Raw genomic sequence first — 20,711 nt, forward strand, 5'->3', positions numbered from 1 at the left:
GTCAGCCCATCAAGAGATGGAGTGTAAGGGCGCCTGGGTGGCTTAGTCGTTTGAGTGTCAGACGCGGTTCATGAGTTCAAGCCCCGCGTTAGGCTCGCTGCTGTCAGCACAGAGCCCGCTTCGGGTCCTCCGTCCCCCTCTCTCTGCTCCTCCCCCACTCACACTCTCTCAATGATAAATAGACATTAAAACAAAAAAAGAGAGACACGGACTATAAACCCATCCCCTTGACCTTGGATGTGGGCCAGGAGGACACTCCATGACTTCCAAGGCTGGGTCATAAAAGGCTAGGCAGCCCTTGCCTTGTTTGCTGGAACACCAGCGCTTGGAGCCCTGTGTGGTCATGCCAGACCTTACATGAGGCCGACACACTGTGGGGAAGCCCAGACCACATGGGGAGGCTGCACGCAGGTGCTCTGGATCACTGTCCGGCTGTGGCCCCAGCGTCAGTTCCAGTATGTGAGCAAAGGTACCTCCACGTGATCCTAGCCCCAACCATCAAGCTCCCTGGTCCTTCCCGGTCTTTGACCCCAGACCTCCTGGCACAGGGACGAGCGATCCTTGCTGTGCCCCGTGTTAATTCTTCACCCCCAGGATCCACCCCCGTAATCAAATGGTTTGGGGCTGGTGTTACACAGCCGTAGTAACTGGAACGATGGTGATGATGTCTTGCCAGTTCCGTTTCTTCGGTCTGTCCGAATCTGGCCGCTTCTCCCTGTGTATCTCCACCTCTACTGTCTTAGCTTGGGCTCGTATCTTCTACCTGCATCAGATTCCAAACGTGTATTTCTACCTCCTCTCTCTACCCTCCAAACCTTCCTTCCCCCACACTAATCTGTCTCAAACACAACCACGGCCCAATCATCTCCCCCAGTCCTTCCCCAAGTCATGGCTCCCAGTCATGTATGATGAAAGTCTCCAGAGATTAATCACAACATTCAAAGACCCATAATTTAGGGAAACGCAAGTCTCTAAGAAGGAGGTATTTTACCTTACTTTATTCCAGCCTGCTCCAACCCTGCCTGGGAAAAAAAAAAAAAAAAAAGATAAAGAACGTGATAATGCTCAGAGCATTTGATATTTTTGGAAACAGAAAGTAGGTTTTTTTTTTTTTTTTTTTTTTTTTTAACTTAGGAAACATGTAAGGACTCTGAGTCTACCCAACCATGAAAAATTACCTCAAAACCCTTTCAGGCCCTGAGAATTCCAGGTATAAAGGTAAAAAATGATAGATTCTTGAGCTAGTAATTTAGTTGCCTATAGGAAAATTGAATATAATTTAGTCCTACATGCTTTTCAATCATGCAACTGTTCTTGGGTGGGTCGACACCCCAGGACAATGCCTTGGCCTGGGATGCTGGGTGAGTAAAGCCTGGGGGAGCAGACCCAGGAATTCAGGGTCCTTGTTGATCAACTTCTCCCCCATGGGACTTGCCAACCAAGCCTTTCTTCAAAATTCACCCTTTAATTGTCATTAACAGAGTGCTTGCTTTTTGGTGAATACATCTTTTTTTTTTCTTTCTTTTTTTTTTTTGTAGTGATCTCTGCACCCAGCGTGGGGCTCGAACTCACGACCCCAAGATCAGGAGTTACATGTTCTTTCTACTGAGTCAGCCAGGCATCCCTGTCTTATTTTTTATTTTATTTACTTATTTATTTAATGTTTATTTATTTTTGAGAGAGAGACAGAGGTGAGTGGGAGATGGGCAGAAAGAGAGGGAGACACAGAATGTGAAGCAGGCTCCAGGCTCTGAGCTGTCAGCACTGAGCCCGACGTGGGGCTCGAACCCATGAACTGTGAGATCGTGACCTGAGCTGAAGTCGGATGCTAAACCAGCTGAGACACCCAGGTGCCCCACTTACTTATTTATTTAAAGTAGGTGCCACACACCCAACCTGGGGCTCGAACTCACAACCCTGAGATCAAGAGTTGCACGCTGTACCGCCTGAGCCAGCCAAGTGTCCCTTGGTGAATCTGTTTTAAAGGCTGTTGCTTTTGGACTGTTTTAATGGATCCTTGGGAAGATGAGCCTCCACCAGTTACTCCCTTGGTTGTAGCTGTTTTGAGACCTTCAGATCGGGAGGACCTTGTTCTTTGTTCCTTACACAGTATGTGGCCAGGATTACTTTGGAAAACGTAGTACCGTTTCACAGGAAGCTGCAGTGAAAAGGCCTTTTCAAAGTGGGAAAATGGAAATAACGTTTAAAAATGTCTTTTGTCTTTGAACCATGAGGTTTTGCTTTGAGTATGGCTCTTTGCCACTGTCGTTTTTTTCTCTTGCTGAAAGCCTAAAATTCTTACGTTGAAAGGCACTTCCTTCTGTTGTTTTATCACCTTCCTGGTTTTGTCTAATCTCACTCAGATTACAGTCGTATTTCTTGGTCTTTTTAATGTGCGTATTCAAATTTCAAACACAGGGTCTTTGTTCTGTAGTCTTGACTTTTCATGCACTCTGAGACATATTTTGGGACACTTACAAAGAAGACTGTTTTGCTTTAAATACTCGCGTGTTTTGAAACCTACTTTGTCATGTTCAACTTCCAAAGTTTTCATGAGTTCTGGTGAGGTATTCTATTTAGAGAGTATTTTGTTTTAATTAAGCCCATCTTAAGAGACATTCGGTTTTTGCCAAGAATGTGCTTTCTCCCTTAAAAAAATCAGTTATATTTATAACATTCATAAACTAAGTTATTAACAAAGGCAAAATTTTAGCTGCACTGTGCCCGTGTCTTCTCAGTTCATGGGAATTAAAGAGAACAGGAATGAGCTGAGCCAAAACATAATGACAAGTCAAGACACTATGAACACACATGGACTTTATTTTCAATAATTTTTTAGTAAATGCTGGGTTTTAAAAATTGTTTTATGGAACGATTCCTCATCTCTGAAAAGAATACAGAGGGTTGGCTGCTATCTTCAGCACTGGGTATGTTTTATTCGTTAATGTGCTCCTGCTCTAACTATGGAGGAAAAAGCTATAGGGGAGACTTCGATTCTGTCTTAATTCAATTAGGCTGCATTTAAAAATTAACGTTTATTTTTTCCTAGATATTATAACATATGCCCATATAATAGAAAATATAGAAAATACAGAAAAATAGAGACAGGAAAATTAAAGTTATCTACAGACCTCTTACCAAAGGGCAACCAATATGAGTATTTTGTTGTGTTTTGTTGGTAATATTTTATATACGACTTTTTTCTTCTTACATGGTTAGGATTGTATCATATGTTTTTTTTTTTCTTTTTTTTAAGTTTATTTATTCATTTTGAGATAGGAGAGAGAGAACCAGCAGGGAAGGGGCAGAGAGAGAGGGGAACAGAAGATCCAAAGCAGGCTCTGTGCTGGCAACAGAGAGCCTGATGCGGGGCTCGAACTCACGAACTGTGAGATCTCACAGTTGAACACTCAACTGACTGAGCCACCCAGGTGCCCCTAAACATTTTTTTTTTAATTTTTTTTTTTAACGTTTATTTATTTTTGAGATAGAGAGAGAGACAGAGCATGAATGTGGGAGGAGCAGAGAGAGAGGGAGACACAGAATCGGAAGCAGGCTCCAGGCTCTGAGCCATCAGCCCAGAGCCCGACGCGGGGCTCGAACTCACGGACTGCGAGATCGCGAGATCGTGACCTGAGCTGAAGTCGGATGCTCAACCGACTGAGCCACCCAGTCGCCCCGCCCCTAAACATTTTTAAGTGTACAGTTTAGTGGCATTAAATATATTCACATTGTTGTGAATATCACCACCATCCATCTCCAGAACTTCCTCATCTTCCCAAACTGAAACCCTGTCCCCAATGAATAACCACTCCCTGGTCCCTGGCAACCACCCTTCTACTTTCTGTCTCTATGAATTTGTTTTCCTGCTTTTCATTATTTTGGGAAGTGTAATTGATGTATAACATTATAGCAGTTTCAAGTATACATTGTGAAGTGATTGTCACAAATCTGGTTAATATCCCTCACCCTACGTAGTTACAAAATTATTTTTTCTGGTGGCAAGAACTTCTAAGACTCGCTCTCTTAGTAACTTTGAAAGTTTATGTATTTGTTTTGAGAGAGAGAGAATCCCAAGCAGACTCCACACCGTCAGCACAGCCAGATGTGGGGTTCGATCTCATGAACCATGAGATCGTGACCCGGGCTGAAACCAGAAGTCGGATGCTTAGCCGACTGAGCCACCCAGGCACCCCTCTCTTAGTAAGTTTTAAATATGCAATACAGTAAGTATATTATCTATAGTTTCCATGCCATACTTTATATCCCTATGACTTCCTTCATTCTTAGCTGAAAGTCTGTACCTTTTGACCCCTGCCTCCCTTTGCTACTCCCCCATGTCACCTCTACCAACCACCAGTCCTCTCTCTGTGTCTGTGAGCTCATTTTGTTTTGTTTTGTTTTGTTTTTGGATTCCACATGTGAGATCATACTGTATTTGTCTTTGTCTGACTTATTTCACTTAGCATAATGTCCTCAAGCTCCATCCATTTTGTGGCAAGTGGAAAGAGTTCATTCTTTTTTTACGGCTGAGTAATAGTACTCCATTGTGTGTGTGCATGTATTTTACATATATTATTTTCTTTATCCATTTATTCATTGAACAGGGGGGTGCAGATATCTTTCCAAATTAGTGTTTTGGTGGGGTTCCTGGGCAACTCAGTGGATTGAGCATCCAACTCTTGATTTTGGCTGAGGTCATGATCCTAAGGTCATGGGATCGAGCCCCACATCAGGCTCTGTGCTGACTGTGGAGCCTGCTTGAAATTCTCTCTCTCTCTCTCTCTCTCTCTCTCTCTCTCTCTCTCTCTCTCTCTCTCTCTCCCCCTCCCTCCCTCCCTCCCTCCCTCCCTCGCTCTCTCTAAAATAAAATAAAAAAATTAGTGTTTTTGTTTTCTTTGGATAAGTTACTCAGAAGCAGGATTGTTGTATCATATGGTGATTCTATTTTTAATATTTTGAGGAAACTATGTACTGCTTTCCATAGCGGCTGTACCAATTTATGTTCCCACCAACAGTGCATGAGGGTTTCCTCTTCTCCACGTCCTCGCCAACATTTGTTATGGCTTTTTAAAAAAAAATTTGTTTTAAAGATTAAAAAATTTGTTTTGAAATTTTTTTACTATTTATTTATTTTTGAGAGAGAGACAGAATGTGAGTGGGAGAGGGTGAGAGAGAGAGAGAGAGAGAGAGAGAGAGAGAGAGAGAGAGGGAGAGGGAGATGCAGAATCTGAAGCAGGCTCCAGGCTCTGAGCTATTAGCACAGAGCCCCATGCGGGGCTTGAACTCACGAACAGTGAGATCAGACCTGAGCCAAAGTCGGATGCTTAACCGACTGAGCCACCCAGGCACCTCCCGCAAAAATTTTTTTTAAGTTTATTTATTTTTGAGAGAGAGAGAGAGAAAGCACAAGGGAGGGGCAGAGAGAGATGGAGAGAGAGAGAATCCCAAGCAGGCTCTGCACCATCAACACTGAGTCTAACATGGCCCTTGAACTCACGAACCTTGAGTTGATGACCTGAGCCTAAATCAAGAGTCGGACACTTAACCGACTGAGCCACCCAGGTGCCCCTGCTTTCTTTTCTTTTCTTTTCTTTTCTTTTCTTTTCTTTTCTTTTCTTTTCTTTTCTTTTCTTTTCTTTTCTTTTCTTTTCTTTCTTTCATATATCTCAAAATGTAAAGGTCTAGTTCCCAAACAGTTTTATGCCCCCAGAAGGAAACCCTGTACCCATTAGTGGTCACTCCCTATCCCTCTGGCCCTTCAGCATCTGTAAACCACCAATTTGTGCCTATGTGTGTGGATTTCATACAAATGGAATCCTACAACATGTGACCTTTTGTGTCTGGCTTCTTTCACTCAGTGTCATATCTTCAAGGCTTATCCATGTGGCATACATCAGTACTCTATTCCTCTGTAAGGCTGAGAAATGTTCCATTATATATATTATCATATATCAATACATATAATATATAGTAACATTATATATTAAATATATTAACATATATATTATATACGTACCACAGTTTGTGTATTCATTAATCCATTGGTAGGCGTTTGGGCGGTTTCCATCTTTTTGAAGGTATGACTAACGCTGTTACGAACATGTGTATACAAGCATTTGTTTCAATACCTGTTTTCAATTATTTTGAGCACACCATATACCTAGGCACAGAACTGCTGGATCATATGGTAATTCGATTTACCTTTTAAAAAAAAATTTATTTGAGAGAGAACATGCACAGGAAGAGCAGAGAGAGAGAGAGAGAGAGAGAGAGAGAGAGAGAGAATCCCAAGCAGGTCTGCACTGTCAGTTCAAGGAGCCCGATGTGGGGTTTGAACCCACAAACCCATGAGATCATGACCTGAGCCAAAATCAAGAGTTGGGTGCCTAACCGCCTGAGCCACCCAGGCACCCCTCTGTGTTTAGCTTTTTGGGGAACCGTCAAACTGTCTTCCATGACGGTTGCACCCTTTTACATTCCCACCAGCAGGACGTGAGGGTACCATTTCCCCCACATCTTTACACGGAGACCATATCTTAAAGTTGGGGGGCAGGGGCCGTCTGATCTTTGGTCACGGTGGTTTGTCCATGATTGGTTTTGATAACCTCTAGCACTATTTCCCTCCACAGTTCACAGAATGGAATGTTGGCCGAAGAGCAGCCATTGTGATCTGGTAAGGACCTTCAATTCTGTTAACTTGGAAATTCACACAACAGCTGGAAGGGGCTTTGGGACAAATATAGTTCAGATGTATCTTCTCTGGTCTCTGCTTGAATGCTGCCTATGATGGGTGCTCACAGCACCAGGGGGTGGACAATCCCACTGTTGGACAATTGTCTCCTTTTCCTGAAAATCCATTTCTTTAGAGGTGGAGGTTCAGAGAAGGCTCCCTGGAGGAGGGGATGTCAGAACTGCGCTTTGGGGGTGTTGAGTTGACCAGGGAAGGAAATGCAGGAGGTATGTCCCTGGCAGAAGAAAAGCAAACACAATGTTTTCCAAACTGATTGTGTATACCACAGTGGTAGCCTCACCAGGGGCCTTGTTGGACAGGTCTTTTTTTTTTTTTTTTTTGAAGCTTATTTATTTACTTTTGAGAGAGAAAGAGCACAAACAGGGGAGGGGCAGAGAGAGAAAGGGAGACACAGAATCTGAAGCAGGCTCCGGGCTCTGAGCTGTCGGCACGGAGCCCACCCTCAGGAACCGTGACATCATGACCCGAGCCAGAGTCTGACACTCAACCGACTGAGCCACCCAGTTGGGTGGTCCTTTGATGAATCACCCTGAGAGAGTTTCAGTTGCCCTACACAGCCCTTCCCTGCTTCAACACCTCTCCACCTGTTTCTGTCTCTTGTCTTTTAGATTGGAATGTGCCAAAGTATTTATTTCAAACAGGCTTTAAAAAAAAATATTTTGTTTAAGTTTATTTATTTTGAGAGAGACCATGAGCAGAGGAAGGGCAGAGAGAGAGAGAGAGAGAGAGAGAGAGAGAGTGAGAGAATCCCAAGTATGCTCTGTGCTGTCAGTGCAGAGCCTGACATGTGGCTCCATCCCACAAACCGTGAGGTCATGACCTGAACTGAAATCAAGAGTCGGCTGCTTAACTGACTGAGCCACCCAGGTGCCCCGACATCTGTCCATCTCTTAAACATCTGGTGGCGTTCCTTGGCTCGCCAGTCTGAGCCCCTTCATTATTCTTTGTCTTGGGTTTTCTAGGAGACACTTTGTTTTTAATCCTGCGGGACAGGCAAATGCAACATCTATAATTAGATGTGTCTAGTATTAAATTCCACATCTTACTGACGAATTCTTGCTGAGGTGCCTGGAGTACCAGTGAGCAAGTACAATGCCCCAGCATTCACAGAAGCTCCAAGCTGCCAGTTGGGGTGGAAACGAGCAAATCTTTCAGTGACTGAGGTACAACATGAGTCCTCACCAAGGAGCTTCTCATTGTGTCCCAGTAAGCCACTTCTTGCTTCCAAGGAAGAGTACCTGGGACTTAAATTGATGAATAAGTCAGCTTGTGGTTGTCGTGGGTGGCTGGGGACAAGGGTGATATGTAAATAAAATGGGTAAAATTTAAATTGCGTTTTAGCGAATAGCACTGTAATTTCTTCCCCTCTGAAATCTTCAGTAAGTAGCAAAACAGACCTCTCTCTTTTTTTAATGTTTATTTAGTTTTACTTTTTTTAATTGAAAAAGTTTTTTAACGTGGATTCATTTTTGAGAGACAGAGAGAGACAGAGCACGAGCAGGGGAGGGGCAGAGAGAGAGGGAGACACAGGCTCCAGCTGTCGGCACAGCGCACGTCGCGGGGCTTGAACCCACGAACCGGGAGATGATGCCCTGAGCTGAAGTCAGAGGCTTAACCAACTCTGCCACCCAGGAGCCCCAAAATGTTTATTTAGTTTTGAGAGAGAGACAGATCGCACGTGAGGGAGAAGCAGAGAGAGGGAGGCAGAGGATCCGAGGCAGGCTTTGTGAGGACAGCAGCAAGTCCGACATGAGGCTCGAACTCACAAACCATGAGATCATGACCGGAGCCCCGTGAGATCATGACCGGAGCCCCATGAGATCATGACCTGAGCCAAAGTTGGATGCTCAGCCGACTGAGCCACCCAGGCGAGCCTCAAAACAGGACTCTTTGAAAGCTGGGTCCTTTTTTCCTTCCTATTTATTTTTTCCTCCATCTTTATCTTGTGGGGTGCGAATGACCCAAGGGCTGGGTATTTGTTGTCCAAGTAAGAGCCAACTATGAAAACAGCAGAAGATGTGCTCATAGGAGAGGAGTGGCCAGAAGGTAAATAGAACGCGCCATCTTCGGGAAAGCCAGAGTTTGATTTGATTTCATCACCAAGGCTCCTCGGCCTTACAACGCTTCCCTGGCCCTAGGATTGCCCACCAGTAGGCAAGTTCATGCTGTTTCGTCTTGAGAACCAACAAGCAACTGTCAGCATCTGGCGGATGGCTCAGCTGGCAGTTCCCCTTGGCTTCTCCTTGTGGGAGATTCAAGGAAGGGCCGGGCATCAGAAGGACTTTCGGGGAAATCATCTTTCCTCTGTCTTCCTTCCCCTTCCATATTCTGCTTATTAATAATTCACTTTTCCTTTTAATTCTCAGTACTCTGGCTGTTCTTTTGGGCCAGGCCGATGCACACTTCACTTTCTTCTATTTCCTTTTATTCCAATCACAAAATCCCTCCAGGCTGAAGCTCCCTTCTCAGAAACCTAGCAATTAGAAGAGGAAGCCGGTCTCTTACTAACACTTTGTTTGGAGCCCCGTCATAAATAATTAACCTGACGTTACACTCAGAAAACAAATGGATGGGGTTCAGTTGGCGATGTTGTGTGGGAGCTTTCTCTCCTGGGGTTTTACCCCACTCACAAAATCCAGGAAGCGGATACAGGCCTTTCCATTAGCAGGGATGAGCTGTCCGATTTCCAACACTTAGGGAGGAAACCACATCGAGCCATTTTTCTCAGGCACTTAAACTTGAGATTTGTTCATGAATCCGGTGTCTGAGACTCAGGACAGCATTTTCTCCCACCAGCATCTCACGGCCCCAAAGGCTGCAGCCGCCCCCGCACTCGTTTGATTTGACCTCCGGTCAACTCAGTTTCATTCCTTGGGATGACAGTGGAGGGTGCAGGGTGGATTCAGAAGGGGCCATGGTCATCTCCACTCATTCAGTCCTTGGCTAAAATGGTCAGGGTGAAGAGGTGGCTGGGATGGGTTCTCCCTTTCCTTTCTTTCTTTCTTTCTTTCTTTCTTTCTTTCTTTCTTTCTTTCTTTCTTTCTTTCTTTCTTTCTTTCTTTCTTTCTTTCTTTCTCTCTCTCTCTCTCTCTCTCTCTCTCTCTCTCTCTCTCTCTCTCTCTCATGGATCCTTCCTGCCTTCCTTTCCTCCCTCCTTTCCTTCTTCTTCCCTTCCTTCCTTCCTTCCTTCCCTCCCTCTTTCTTCCCTTCCTTCCTTCCCTCCCTCCCTCCTTCTTCCCTTCCTTCCTTCCTTCCCTCCCTCCTTCTTCCCTTCCTTCCTTCCCTCCCTCCTTCTTCCCTTCCTTCCTTCCTTCCCTCCCTCCCTCCTTTTTCCCTTCCTTCCTTCCTTCTCTCCCTCCCTCCTTCTTCCCTTCCTTCCTACCTTCCTTCCCTCCCTCCCTCCTTCTTCCCTTCCTTCCTTCCTTTGCTTCCTTCCTTCCCTCCCTCCCTCCTTCTTTCCTTCCTTCCTTCCTTCCTTCCTTCCTTCCTTCCTTCCCTCCCTCCCTCCCTCCCTCCCTCCCTCCCTCCCTTCCTTCTTTCCTTCCTTCCCTCCCTCCCTCCTTTTTCCCTTCCTTCCTTCCCTCCCTCCTTCTTCCCTTCCTTCCTTCCCTCCCTCCCTCCTTCTTCCCTTCCTCCCTCCTTCTTCCCTTCCTTCCTTCCCTCCCTCCCTCCTTCTTCCCTTCCTTTCTTCCTTCCTTCCTCTCCTTCATGGATCCTTCCTTCCTCCCTCCCTCCCTTTCTTTCAACGGATGTGAAATTCACATAACATAAAATTAACCACTTCATCATAAAAGGGCAAATACTATGTGCTTCTTCTTATATGAGGTGCCTAGAGTCATCAGATTCACAAAAGACAGAAAGTAGGATGGTGGGAGCCAGGGGTGGGGGGTGGGGGAAGGGATGGAGAGTGAGCGTTCGATGGGGACAGAGTTTCCATTTGGGAAGATGAAAGGGATCTGAAGATGGAGCATAATGATGGCTGTACAGCAGTGTGAATGTTTAAGATAGTCATTATCATGTTATGTATATTTTACACACACATATATATATATATACATATACATATATATATATACATATACATATATATAAATAATTTTTAATTGACCATTTTAAAGTGTATAGTGGCATTTAGTCAATTTGCAGTGTTGTACAACCATCACTTCTAACTAGTTCCATAACATTTTCATCATGGGAACCTCATACCCACTAAGCAATCAAGCCCTATTCCCCTACACCCCTCTCCGTAATGCTCGAAACCACCAAAGTGCTTCCTGTCTCTATGAATTTACTCTTCTAGATAGTTCATCTAATTGGAATCATGCAATATTGGGTCCTTTGTGTCTGGCTTCTTTCACAGAGTATAATGTTTCAGGGGGGTGGTTATTAACATCTTACAGGTGTCAGCGCTTTAGTCCTTTTTACGCCTGAGTAATATTCCATGGTAGGAATCTGCCACAATTTGTTTATCCACTCATCCACTGATGGCCACTGGAGATGCTTCCGCCTCTGGTTATTGTCATGCTGCTGTGAACGTGTGTGTTCAGGGATTTGTCTGGACACCTCTGTTGGGAAAGTTCAGCTGCTTTTTGCTCTTGGTATCTTTCTCTCGTCAAGAAGGCTCACAGCTGGGTCAACCAAGAAATTAAAGACAAAATCAGAAAATACATAGAGGCAGGGGCGCCTGGGTGGCTCAGTCGGTTAAGCATCCGACTTTGGCTCAGGTCATGATCTCATGGTTCGTGGGTTCGAGTCCCATCTCAGGCTCTGTGCTGACAGCTTGGAGCCTGGAGCCTGCTTCAGATTCTGTGTCTTCATCTCTCTTTGCCCCTCTCCCACTCATGCTCTGTCTCCCTGTCTCTCAAAAATAGATAAATGTTAAAAAAGTTTTTTAAAGAAAATACATAGAGGCAAATGAAAATCAAAAGACAATGGTCCAAAATCTTTGGGATGCAGCAAAAGCTGTTCTAAGAGAGAAAATTAGAGCAATGCAGGCTTACCTCAAGAAGCAAGAAAAGTCTCAAATAAACAACCTAACCTTATATCAAAAGGAGTTAGAAAAAGAAGAACAAACAAAGCCCAAAGCCAGTAGAAGAAAGGAACCGATAAAGATTACAGCAGAAATAAATGAAATAGATTTAAAAAAAAAAATAGAACAGATCGATGAAATCCGGGACTGGTTCTTTGAAGGCCTTGCAACTGCCTGTCCTCACCTGTGGCCAGGCTGGTCCTGCTCCTTCCGTGGCCTCTTGCAGCCTGTGGCCTGTGGGACAGGCAGCACCTCTTGGAGAACCTGCCAGGTGACATGTCTCAGAGGGTCACAGCATTCAGAGGCCACCCAGCAATTAGGAAGCTGCCTCATCATGCGTCCTGGGGAGGGTGTTCCAGGACGTAGGCGGGCAGTTCTGTCTGTCATTGGTTTTCTAGAAGTGCCACAACGAGAAGTCATAGTCTCTGAGGGACAGGTGCACTGAGAATCCATTTCACTGAGTCACTTTTTGGTAAGCCTGACCTCCAAGTCTCTGGATATCCTGTCTTGCCTCAACTTTAGTGTGAACAGGATGTGTAGGCATGGGAGATGCTGAGATGGGAGAGAGGGCAGGGCATCCGAAACTCTGTCCCATTGTGACTCACCTAACAACCTGCCCACACCACAGGGGTCTCAGGGAACTGTTCCCTGCTGCCTGGACACATCTGATGAGAGCGTGCTTTCAGCAAAGAAGGAGGCATGATGCGCTTTTAGGCTGGGACAGTATTAAAAACAATCAGCCACGGGGCGCCTGGGTGGCTCAGTCGGTCGAGGGTCCGACTTTTGCTCAGGTCACGATCTCACGGTTCATGAGTTTGAGCCCCGCATCAGGCCCCGTGCTGACAGCTCAGAGCCTGGAGCCTGCTTCAGATTCTGTGTCTCCCTCTGTCTGTGCCTCCCCCACTCGCACTCTGTCTCTCAAAAATAAATAAACATTAAAATATTTTTAAACAATCAGCCATGGAGTTCCTTTGTTGGACATTTCCCAAACCTTTTTAATTTACTCAGGTGAAATTCCCATCACCTAAAATTAATCATTTTAAGGTGAACAATCCGGTGGCATTTCGCACATTCCCAATGTTGTGGCCCCACCGTCTGTCTCTAGCTCCAGAGCGAATGCATTCCCCCCAAAAGGAATTCTGTACCCATTTAAGCAGCCACTCCCCACCCAGACCCTTGGACCAGCGTCAACTGGAAAATTCAATCCTTAGTGTGCAGTCAGGTGCCTCAGTCAACACTGGTGCCACGTGGTAGGGGTGAAGAAAGATGTGACAGAAGGTGGAAAAAGAAGAGGTAGGGGAGACAGGTGAGGACATCGGGTCGTGTGTGGGGAACAGGCTGGGGACTCCCTGCGTGTGTGCGCTTCCAGGAGTAACTGGAGTACGGTCCCTTTTCTTTTGAATTCCTGAGGCTGGATGGTGTCTTGAAAGGACGGGGGGCAGCAGGGGTGGGGCCCCTTCCAGCTCCTCCATTCTCTCCTCGTGTGCTCTCTGGCAAGTTAATCTGTGTCTCTGAGACTCGGCTCTCTTGTCTCTAAGGAGGGCTAACAGTATCCACGTGGTCAGGCGGCCGGGAGGGCTCCAGGGCAGGTACGAGGGCACTTGGCACTGAGGTTGCACACAGCAGGTGCTTCAAAGTAGTGTCCATCCTATTGTTGTACTTCTTCAATGATGAAGATGGGAATGGGGGGCTGCTTGGGAGATGGTTGGTGCTGCCAGAGAGAAAAGGATGCAGAAAGGTAAAGCGGAGGAATTTGCCCCCATCGGGGAGAAGCCAAGGGAATTTGAAAGCCTTTTAAGAAATGAGGACGCCCTTGCCCTGACTCACCTGCTCTGGCAGGGTGTCTCCCTGTGAAGGTCTGGGAGGCCTCGTTTCTCTCGTTTCTTCTCTCCTTTGAACTTGGAAGCAGTGGAGGAGGGTTCGAAAGGCCGTGACTAAGCTCTCCGCCAGCTTCCCCGCAGCTTTCTGCTGAGCCAGCCGGCGCCGCCGAGGAGAGAGCGCCCCGGGCAGTGCATTCTGCAGCGGGACAAGAATGTGATTTTTGTGCGCTGCCTTTCCAGCCCCTCTTTCACACACAGAAAAATGCTGCGTGCATAAGGGCGTGTCCTTCTTTCCTTGGGGGAGAAGACAATTCTTCAATTCCCAAACGGAATCTGGAATTCATTCTCCTTGGGAGGAAGCCACGGGCACTGCCCGAGGATGGGGGGGTGGGGGGGGGAGGAGACAGCCCTTCTCCAGGTCGAGACAATACTCCACCTCCTCAAGACCACAGAAAAGAGAATCAGAGGGGGGCGCCTGGGTGGCGCAGTCGGTTAAGCGTCCGACTTCAGCCAGGTCACGATCTCGCGGTCCGTGAGTTCGAGCCCCGCGTCAGGCTCTGGGCTGATGGCTCGGAGCCTGGAGCCTGTTTCCGACTCTGTGTCTCCCTCTCTCTCTGCCCCTCCCCTGTTCATGCTCTGTCTCTCTCTGTCCCAGAAATAAATAAAAAACGTTGAAAAAAAAATTAAAAAAAAAAGAGAATCAGAGGGTACCGAGTTTCCTGGGGCTGCAAATTGCCTTGAACTGGGTGGTTTCAAAACAACAGAAATTTATTCTCTTGCAGTTCTGGAACCAGAAGTCTAAGACCAAGGTGTCAGCGGGCCAAACGGTGCCTCTCTCCTAGCTTTTGGTGGCTCTCAGAGGTCTTTCCTTTCCCTAGCTGGTGGCTGCCTCATCCCAATCTCTGCCTCTGTGTCCCATGGTCATCTTCCGTGTGTGTGTGTGTGTGTGTGTGTGTGCGTGTGTGTGCGCGCGCCCTCTCTGTCTTTTAAGGACGCCAGTCCCTGGATTTAGGGCCCATCTACTCCAGTATGACCTCATCTTAACGAATTACACCTGCAAAGACTCTACTTCCAAATTTGGTCACATTCTGAGATTCTAGATGGACGTGAATTTGGGGGTGGGGGTGGGGCACTATTCATCTCAGCACACAAACCAAAACTCCAAATGGCAGCAGGGATCCAAAATCCCAAACACACAAACCTGATACATCGAAACACAGATTCTAAGTCAGACCGACTATGTTCCCCTCCCTTTCTTTTAAGCACCACTGCCTTGTGTAGGGATTTTTAAGTTGAAAACTTCCATAGTTCCCTTGTGCCCCTTCCCAGGCAACACTGCCCTGCCCTCAGGTAACCATTGTGCAGTTGGGGTCCTCCGGGGAGCATTGTAAGGTGCAGGGGTTCATTGGTGGCAATGTAGCGAGGGACTGTCCGTGCTCTCCTTGCTAGTTGATAGAAACACAGTTGATTTTTTTTAAATTTACATCCAAATTAGTTAACATCTAGTGCAACAATGATTTCAGGGGTAGATTCCTTAGTGCCCCTTACCCATTTAGCCCATCCCCCCTCCCACAACCCCTCCAGTAACCCTCTGTTGCTCACCATATTTATGAGTCTCTTCTTGTTTGTCTCCTCCCTGGTTTTGTATTATTTTTGTTTCCCTTCCCTTATGTTCATCTGTTCTTTGTCTTAAAGTCCTCATATGAGTGAAGTCGTATGATATTTGTCTTTGACTAATTTTGCTTAGCATAACACCCTCTGGTTCCATCCACGTAGTTGTAAATGGCAAGATTTCATTCTTTTTGATTGCCGAGTAATACTCCATTATATATATAGACATCTTCTTTATCCATTCCTCAGTCAGTGCACATTTGGGCTCTTTCCATACTTTGGCTATTGTCGATAGTGCTGCCATAAACATCAGGGTGTATATGCCTTCGAAACAGCACACCTGTATCCCGTGGATAAATGCCTAGTAGTGCAGTTGCTGGGTCGTAGGGTACTTCTATTTTTAGTTTTTTGAGGAACCTCTATACTGTTTTCCAGATTGGCTGCACCAGCTTGCATTCCCACCAACAATGCAAAAGAGATTCTCTTTCTCCACATCTTCGCCAACATCTGTTGTTGCCTGAGTTGTTCATGTTACCCATTCTGACAGGTATGAGGTGGTATCTCACTGTGGTTTTGATTTGTATTTCCCTGATGATGAGTGATGTGGAGCATTTTTTCATGTGTTGGTTGGCCATCTGGGTGTCTTCTCTGGAGAAGTGTCTATTCATGTTGTTTGCCCATTTCTTCACTGGGTTATTTTTTTGGGTGTTGAGTTTGAGAAATTCTTTATAGATTTTGGATACTAACCCTTTATCTGATATGTCATTTGCTAATATCTTCTCCCATTCTGTTGGTTGCCTTTTAGTTTTGCTGATATAAACACAGTTGATTTTTATGTCAATTCTGCAACTTTGCTGGATTTACTTATAAGTTGTTGGAGATTTTTGGAATTTTCTATGTAGACGATCCTGTCATCTGTAAACAGAAACACTTTAATTTTGTTCCTTTTTGCATCTGTAGGCCTTTTATTTCTTTTCTTGCTTTATTGTGTGGGCTAGAATTTCCAGTGCTATGTTGAGTGGCAGCAGTGAGAATGAAATCCTGGCTTTGTTCCCAGTCTTAGGGGAAAAGCATCAGTCTTTCAAAATTAAGTGTGCTGGGAGCTATAGGTTTTTGTAGATTAAAAAAAAAAATCACGTTGAAGAAGTCCCTGTTTATGCCTAGTGCCTGAGTATTTCAAATCATGAGTGGGTATTTAATTTTATCAAATGCTTTTTCTGCATCCATCGAAGCGATCATGTGATTTTTCTTCTTAGCCTGTAGATTACATTGATTGATTTGTGACTGTTTGAACTAGCTTGCATCCCGGGAATAGACACCACTCGATCCTGGTGTACAGTTTGTTTTATTTTTATTTTTAAAGTTTATTTATTTATTTTGAGAGAGAGAGAGAAAGAGGGAGAGAGTGTGTTTGACCGGGGGGTATGGGCAGAGAGAGAAGGAGAGAGAATCCTGAGCAGGCTCTGCATTGTCAGCGCAGAGCCCAATGCAGAGCTCAAGCCCACAAACTGTGAGATCATGACCTGAGCCGAAACTAAGAGTCAGACACTTAACCCATGAGCCACCCAGGCGCCCCTTTATTTTCATTTTTATTACAGTTCTTCTTATATATTACCAAATTATATTTTCAGTGTTTTGGTAAGAATTTCCGTATCTATGTTTGGGAAGGATAGTGTCTGTAATTGTCCCTTTTTTATACTGTCTCTGTCTAGTTTTGGGAACAGGGTGATACTGGCATTATACATTAAATTGGGAAGTGTTCTTCTTGTCTTTTCTGGAAGAAAAGGATTGATGCTCATCCTTTATTTCTTATTTTTTAAATATTCTATTTTTAAGTAATCTCTACACCCAACATAGACTGTAGAACTCACAACCCCGAGATCAAGAGTTGCATGCTCTACTGACTGAGCCAGCCAGGCGCCCCTGATATTTATCCTTTAAACATTTGGTAGACTTCTCCACTGATACTATCTGGGCCTGGGGATTTCTTTTTTTAGGAGTTTTAAAATTATATATTCAGTTTCCTTAATTGTTATAGCCTCTTTATAATTTTATTTTAGTGGGGCGCCTGAGAGGTTAAGTTGGGTAAGCCTCTGACTTCAGCTCAGGTCACAATTTCCTGGTTCGTGGGTTTGAGCCTCACATCGTGCTCTGTGCTGAAGCTTAGAGCCTGGAGTTTGCTTCGGATTCTGTGTCTCCCTCTCTCTCTGCCTCTCCCCTGTTCATGCCCTGTGTCTCTCTCTCCCTCCGTAATAAATAAACATTAAAAAAAATTTTTTTAAATGCTTTTCTAGTTTTATTTTATTTTGGAGAGAGAGAATGAACATGAGTAGGGGAGAGGGGAGGAGGGAGGGAAGGAGAGAGGGAGGGAGGGAGAGAGAGAGAAAGGGAGAGAGAGAGAGAGAGAGAGAGAGAGAGAGAGAGAGAGAGAGAATCTCAAGCAGTCTCCATGCTCAGCACTGAACCTATCTTGGGGCCCAGTCTCACCACCCGGATCATGAACTGAGCCGAAATCAACAGCCTGATGCTCAACCAACTGAGCCACCCAGGCGCCCCTGTGATAGGCTCTTTAAATTATCCATTTCATTTTGGATGAGTGGTGACATATTTCACTTTTTGAGGAATGGATCCATTTCACCTAAGTTTTCAAATATAAGAGTGGGTAATGTCCATAGTGTGCCTTTATTACCCCATTAATTACCCCTTCTTTGGTCACTCTTGCTAGAAAGGTGTCAATTTTATGTATCTTTTCAAAGAACCAGCTTTAAACTTAATTAATTAATTAATTTTATTGGGTTAGAAATGTAGACCATAAGGTGTTGTTTTCTCTCACTGGTTTCAAGCTTTCTTCCATTTTCTTTACATTCAAAGTTCTCCTATGATGTGTCTTGGCATTGACTTTGGCCCAGGTCATGATCTCGAGGTTCGTGAGTTTGAGCCCTGCACTGGGCTCCCTGCTGTCAGGGCAGAGCCTCCTTTGGATCCTCTGTCCTCCTCTCTCTCTGTCTGTCCCCCGCTCATTCTCTCTCTCTCTCTCTCTCTCTCTCTCTCAAAAATAAATAAAGCATTAAAAATTATTATTTTTTAATTTTTTTCTTATTTGTTTTTAATTTTTAACTTTTTTAACATTAAAAAAATATTTTGGGGGTGGGGGATGGGCAGAGAGAGAAAGAGACAGAGGAGTCAGAAGTGGGCTCCGTGCTGACAGCGGAGAGCCTGACGTGGGGCTCAGACTCACGAACTGTGAGATTATGACCTGAGCCCAAGTAGGATGCTTAACCGACTGAGCCACCCAGGTGCCCATAAAAAAAACACTTTTTTTAGATTCATCCCGTTTGAGATTTGCTCAGCTTCTTGACTCTGTAGGTTCACTTCGTTCGCCAAACTTGGGAAGTTTTCAGCCATTATTTTTGAAATACTTTTCTTTTTTTTTTTTTTTTAACATTTATTTATTTTTGAGAGACAGAGAGAGACAGCACAAGCAGGGGAGGAGCAGAGAGAGAGGGAGACACAGAATCCAAAGCAGGGTCCAGGCTCTGAGCTACCAGCACAGAGCCTGATGCAGGGCTTGAACTCACAGACCGCGAGATCATGACCTGAGCCGAAGTCGGCCACACAACCAACTGAGCCACCCAGGCACCCCTGTTTTTTTCTTTTTTCTTTTAATCTCGAATACTTTTCCTACTGTGCCCTCTTTCTCCTCTTTCTCCAGAGCTCTGATGACGCGAATGTCAGTTCAGATCCTTGAGGCTCTGTTCATTTTTTTATAGCCCAATTTCTCTCTGTTGTTCAGACTGGATAATTTCTGTTGCTCTGTCTTCAAGTTCACTGATTGTTAGCTCTGTCACTTCCATTCTATTGCCGCCCCATCCATTGATTCAAAAACTTTGTTGTTTTTTTTTTCCATTCTACAATTTCCATTTGGTTCTTCTTTGTACCTTCTCTTCCTTTGTATGTTTTGTTCCCTTTTTGCATCTGTTTCAAGCGTGTTCATAATTGCTCATTGAATATTTTTCTACTGACTGCTTCAAAAATCTTACTCAAGTGACTCTAATATCTCTGTCATCTTGGGATTGGTGTCATATACCAATTGTCTTCTTTCATCCCATTTGGTGTGATGAGGGATTTCCAATTGTATCTTGGACTTTTCGGTATTTTATGCAGTCCTAGATAAATATTCTGTTTATGCCTTCTTCCTCTGACGCCTCCAGCAAAGGAAGCGTGGGATTCCTCCCCTTTACTAGCGGGTGGAGGCGGGAATCCAGGTCCCCCCCTTGGTGTCTGTGGACATCCTGGGTTGGGGGAAAGAATACCTGGTTACGGAGGAGTGGAGATGGAGTTTCTGGCTCCCCCAGGCCTCTGCTGACACCACTCTGGCTGGGAAGGTCTGGGCACCTCATGACCGCTCCCCACATGGCCTCCACTGATACTCAGGGACCAGGTGGCCTTGTCACTGCCGCTGGTCAAAGTCCTGACTCTCTCCGAGGCTTTCTCCGACATCACCCCAGTGGGGGGAAACGGGGCCCTCATTACTGCCTGGCTGGGATGAAGTCCGGGTTTCCTGCTTGGCCTTCTCTGATCCCATTCTGGGAGCAGGCAGTGGCTTCGGACACCTCCTTTCAGCTGAGGAGGGTGGAGGTCTGGGCTCCCCACTCAGCCTTTCGCTGACATTGGTCGGGGTGCGGCTGGCTGGAGTACAACCTTATTGTCTAAAAGTTTTCCGCTTTGCTAGGCTGCACTTTTCCTGATCCTTTGGCTAGAGAGGGCAGGCTTTTGTTGGGGCTTTTCTTTCCTTTTTTTTTGTCTGTACCGGTTGGTGTTTCTGGGTTTCTGGTTCTCCAGTTCAAGTCTGGGATCTCTGAGGCAAAAAGAAAACCCAAAGTGCCTTGGTGGCTCAGTTGGTTAAAGCATCTGACTTGGGCTCAGGTCATGAACTTGAAGTTTGTGAGTTCGAGCCCTGCATCGGGCTCTGTGCTGAGAGCTCAGAGGCTGGAGCCTGCTTCAGATTCTGTGTCTCCCTCTCTGCCCCTCCCCTGCTCTTGCTCTGTCTCTCAAAAATGAATAAACGTTGGGGGGAAAAAAAGAAAGAAAGAAAACCCAAGGAACTCACCATCATGTCACTCCTTGGGTCCCAAGGTGCCTAGTCCCTCTCTCCTTGTTTCCTTTCAGGGTCTTCTTGTGTTTGGTTCATATGCAATGTCCATGGACTTGTACTGAGTGGGAGCAATAGAGAAAAACACTTCTATCTTTCTGGAATCAGAAGTCTGTCTAAATTACATTATTTTATTTTTTATAAAATTTTTAAAGTTCATTTATTTTTGAGATAGAGAGAGACAGTGTGAGCAGGGGAGGGGCAGAGAGACAGAGGGAGAGAGAAAGACTCCCAAACAGGCTTCATACTGTCAGCAGTCAGCATGACGCCTGACCCAGGGCTCGAACTCATGAACCGTGAGATCATGACCTGAGTGGAAATCAAGAGTTGGACGCTTGAGTTGGA

At 45.3% G+C, this 20,711-nt stretch overlaps 2 protein-coding genes and 1 long non-coding RNA gene across 4 annotated transcripts in view; 2 read left to right on the forward strand and 1 right to left on the reverse strand.

The window, feature by feature from the left end:
• LOC131501248 (small integral membrane protein 10-like protein 2A) overlaps positions 1–15,761 on the forward strand; it is a 69,604-nt gene extending 53,843 nt beyond the window's left edge. The window contains exons 2-3 of one of the 2 annotated variants that reach the window (XM_058711095.1): positions 6,633–6,676; positions 15,650–15,761. In XM_058711095.1, the coding sequence (XP_058567078.1) occupies positions 6,633–6,676; position 15,650 (45 nt within the window). In that variant the 3' untranslated portion in view covers positions 15,651–15,761. Of the gene's footprint in view, positions 1–6,632; positions 6,677–6,869; positions 6,886–15,649 lie in introns of those variants that run through there. The other variant, XM_058711096.1, reaches the window with a different exon arrangement.
• Positions 1–20,711, forward strand: part of CYTH3 (cytohesin 3) — a 181,092-nt gene that overhangs the window by 53,595 nt on the left and 106,786 nt on the right. The window contains exons 2-3 of the mRNA XM_058711087.1: positions 6,633–6,676; positions 15,650–15,761. Coding sequence (XP_058567070.1) covers positions 6,641–6,676; positions 15,650–15,761 — 148 coding nt within the window. The 5' untranslated portion in view covers positions 6,633–6,640. The remainder of the gene's footprint in view (positions 1–6,632; positions 6,677–15,649; positions 15,762–20,711) is intronic.
• LOC131501250 (uncharacterized) lies at positions 10,844–13,915 on the reverse strand. Its single transcript, XR_009256709.1, has 3 exons — positions 13,611–13,915; positions 11,968–13,494; positions 10,844–11,608 (listed from the first exon to the last, which is right to left on the reverse strand). It is a non-coding gene; the product is annotated as an uncharacterized LOC131501250 (long non-coding RNA).

The sequence above is a fragment of the Neofelis nebulosa genome, chromosome 18 (genome assembly GCF_028018385.1).
Source record: "Neofelis nebulosa isolate mNeoNeb1 chromosome 18, mNeoNeb1.pri, whole genome shotgun sequence".
Taxonomy (NCBI): Eukaryota; Metazoa; Chordata; class Mammalia; order Carnivora; family Felidae; genus Neofelis; species Neofelis nebulosa.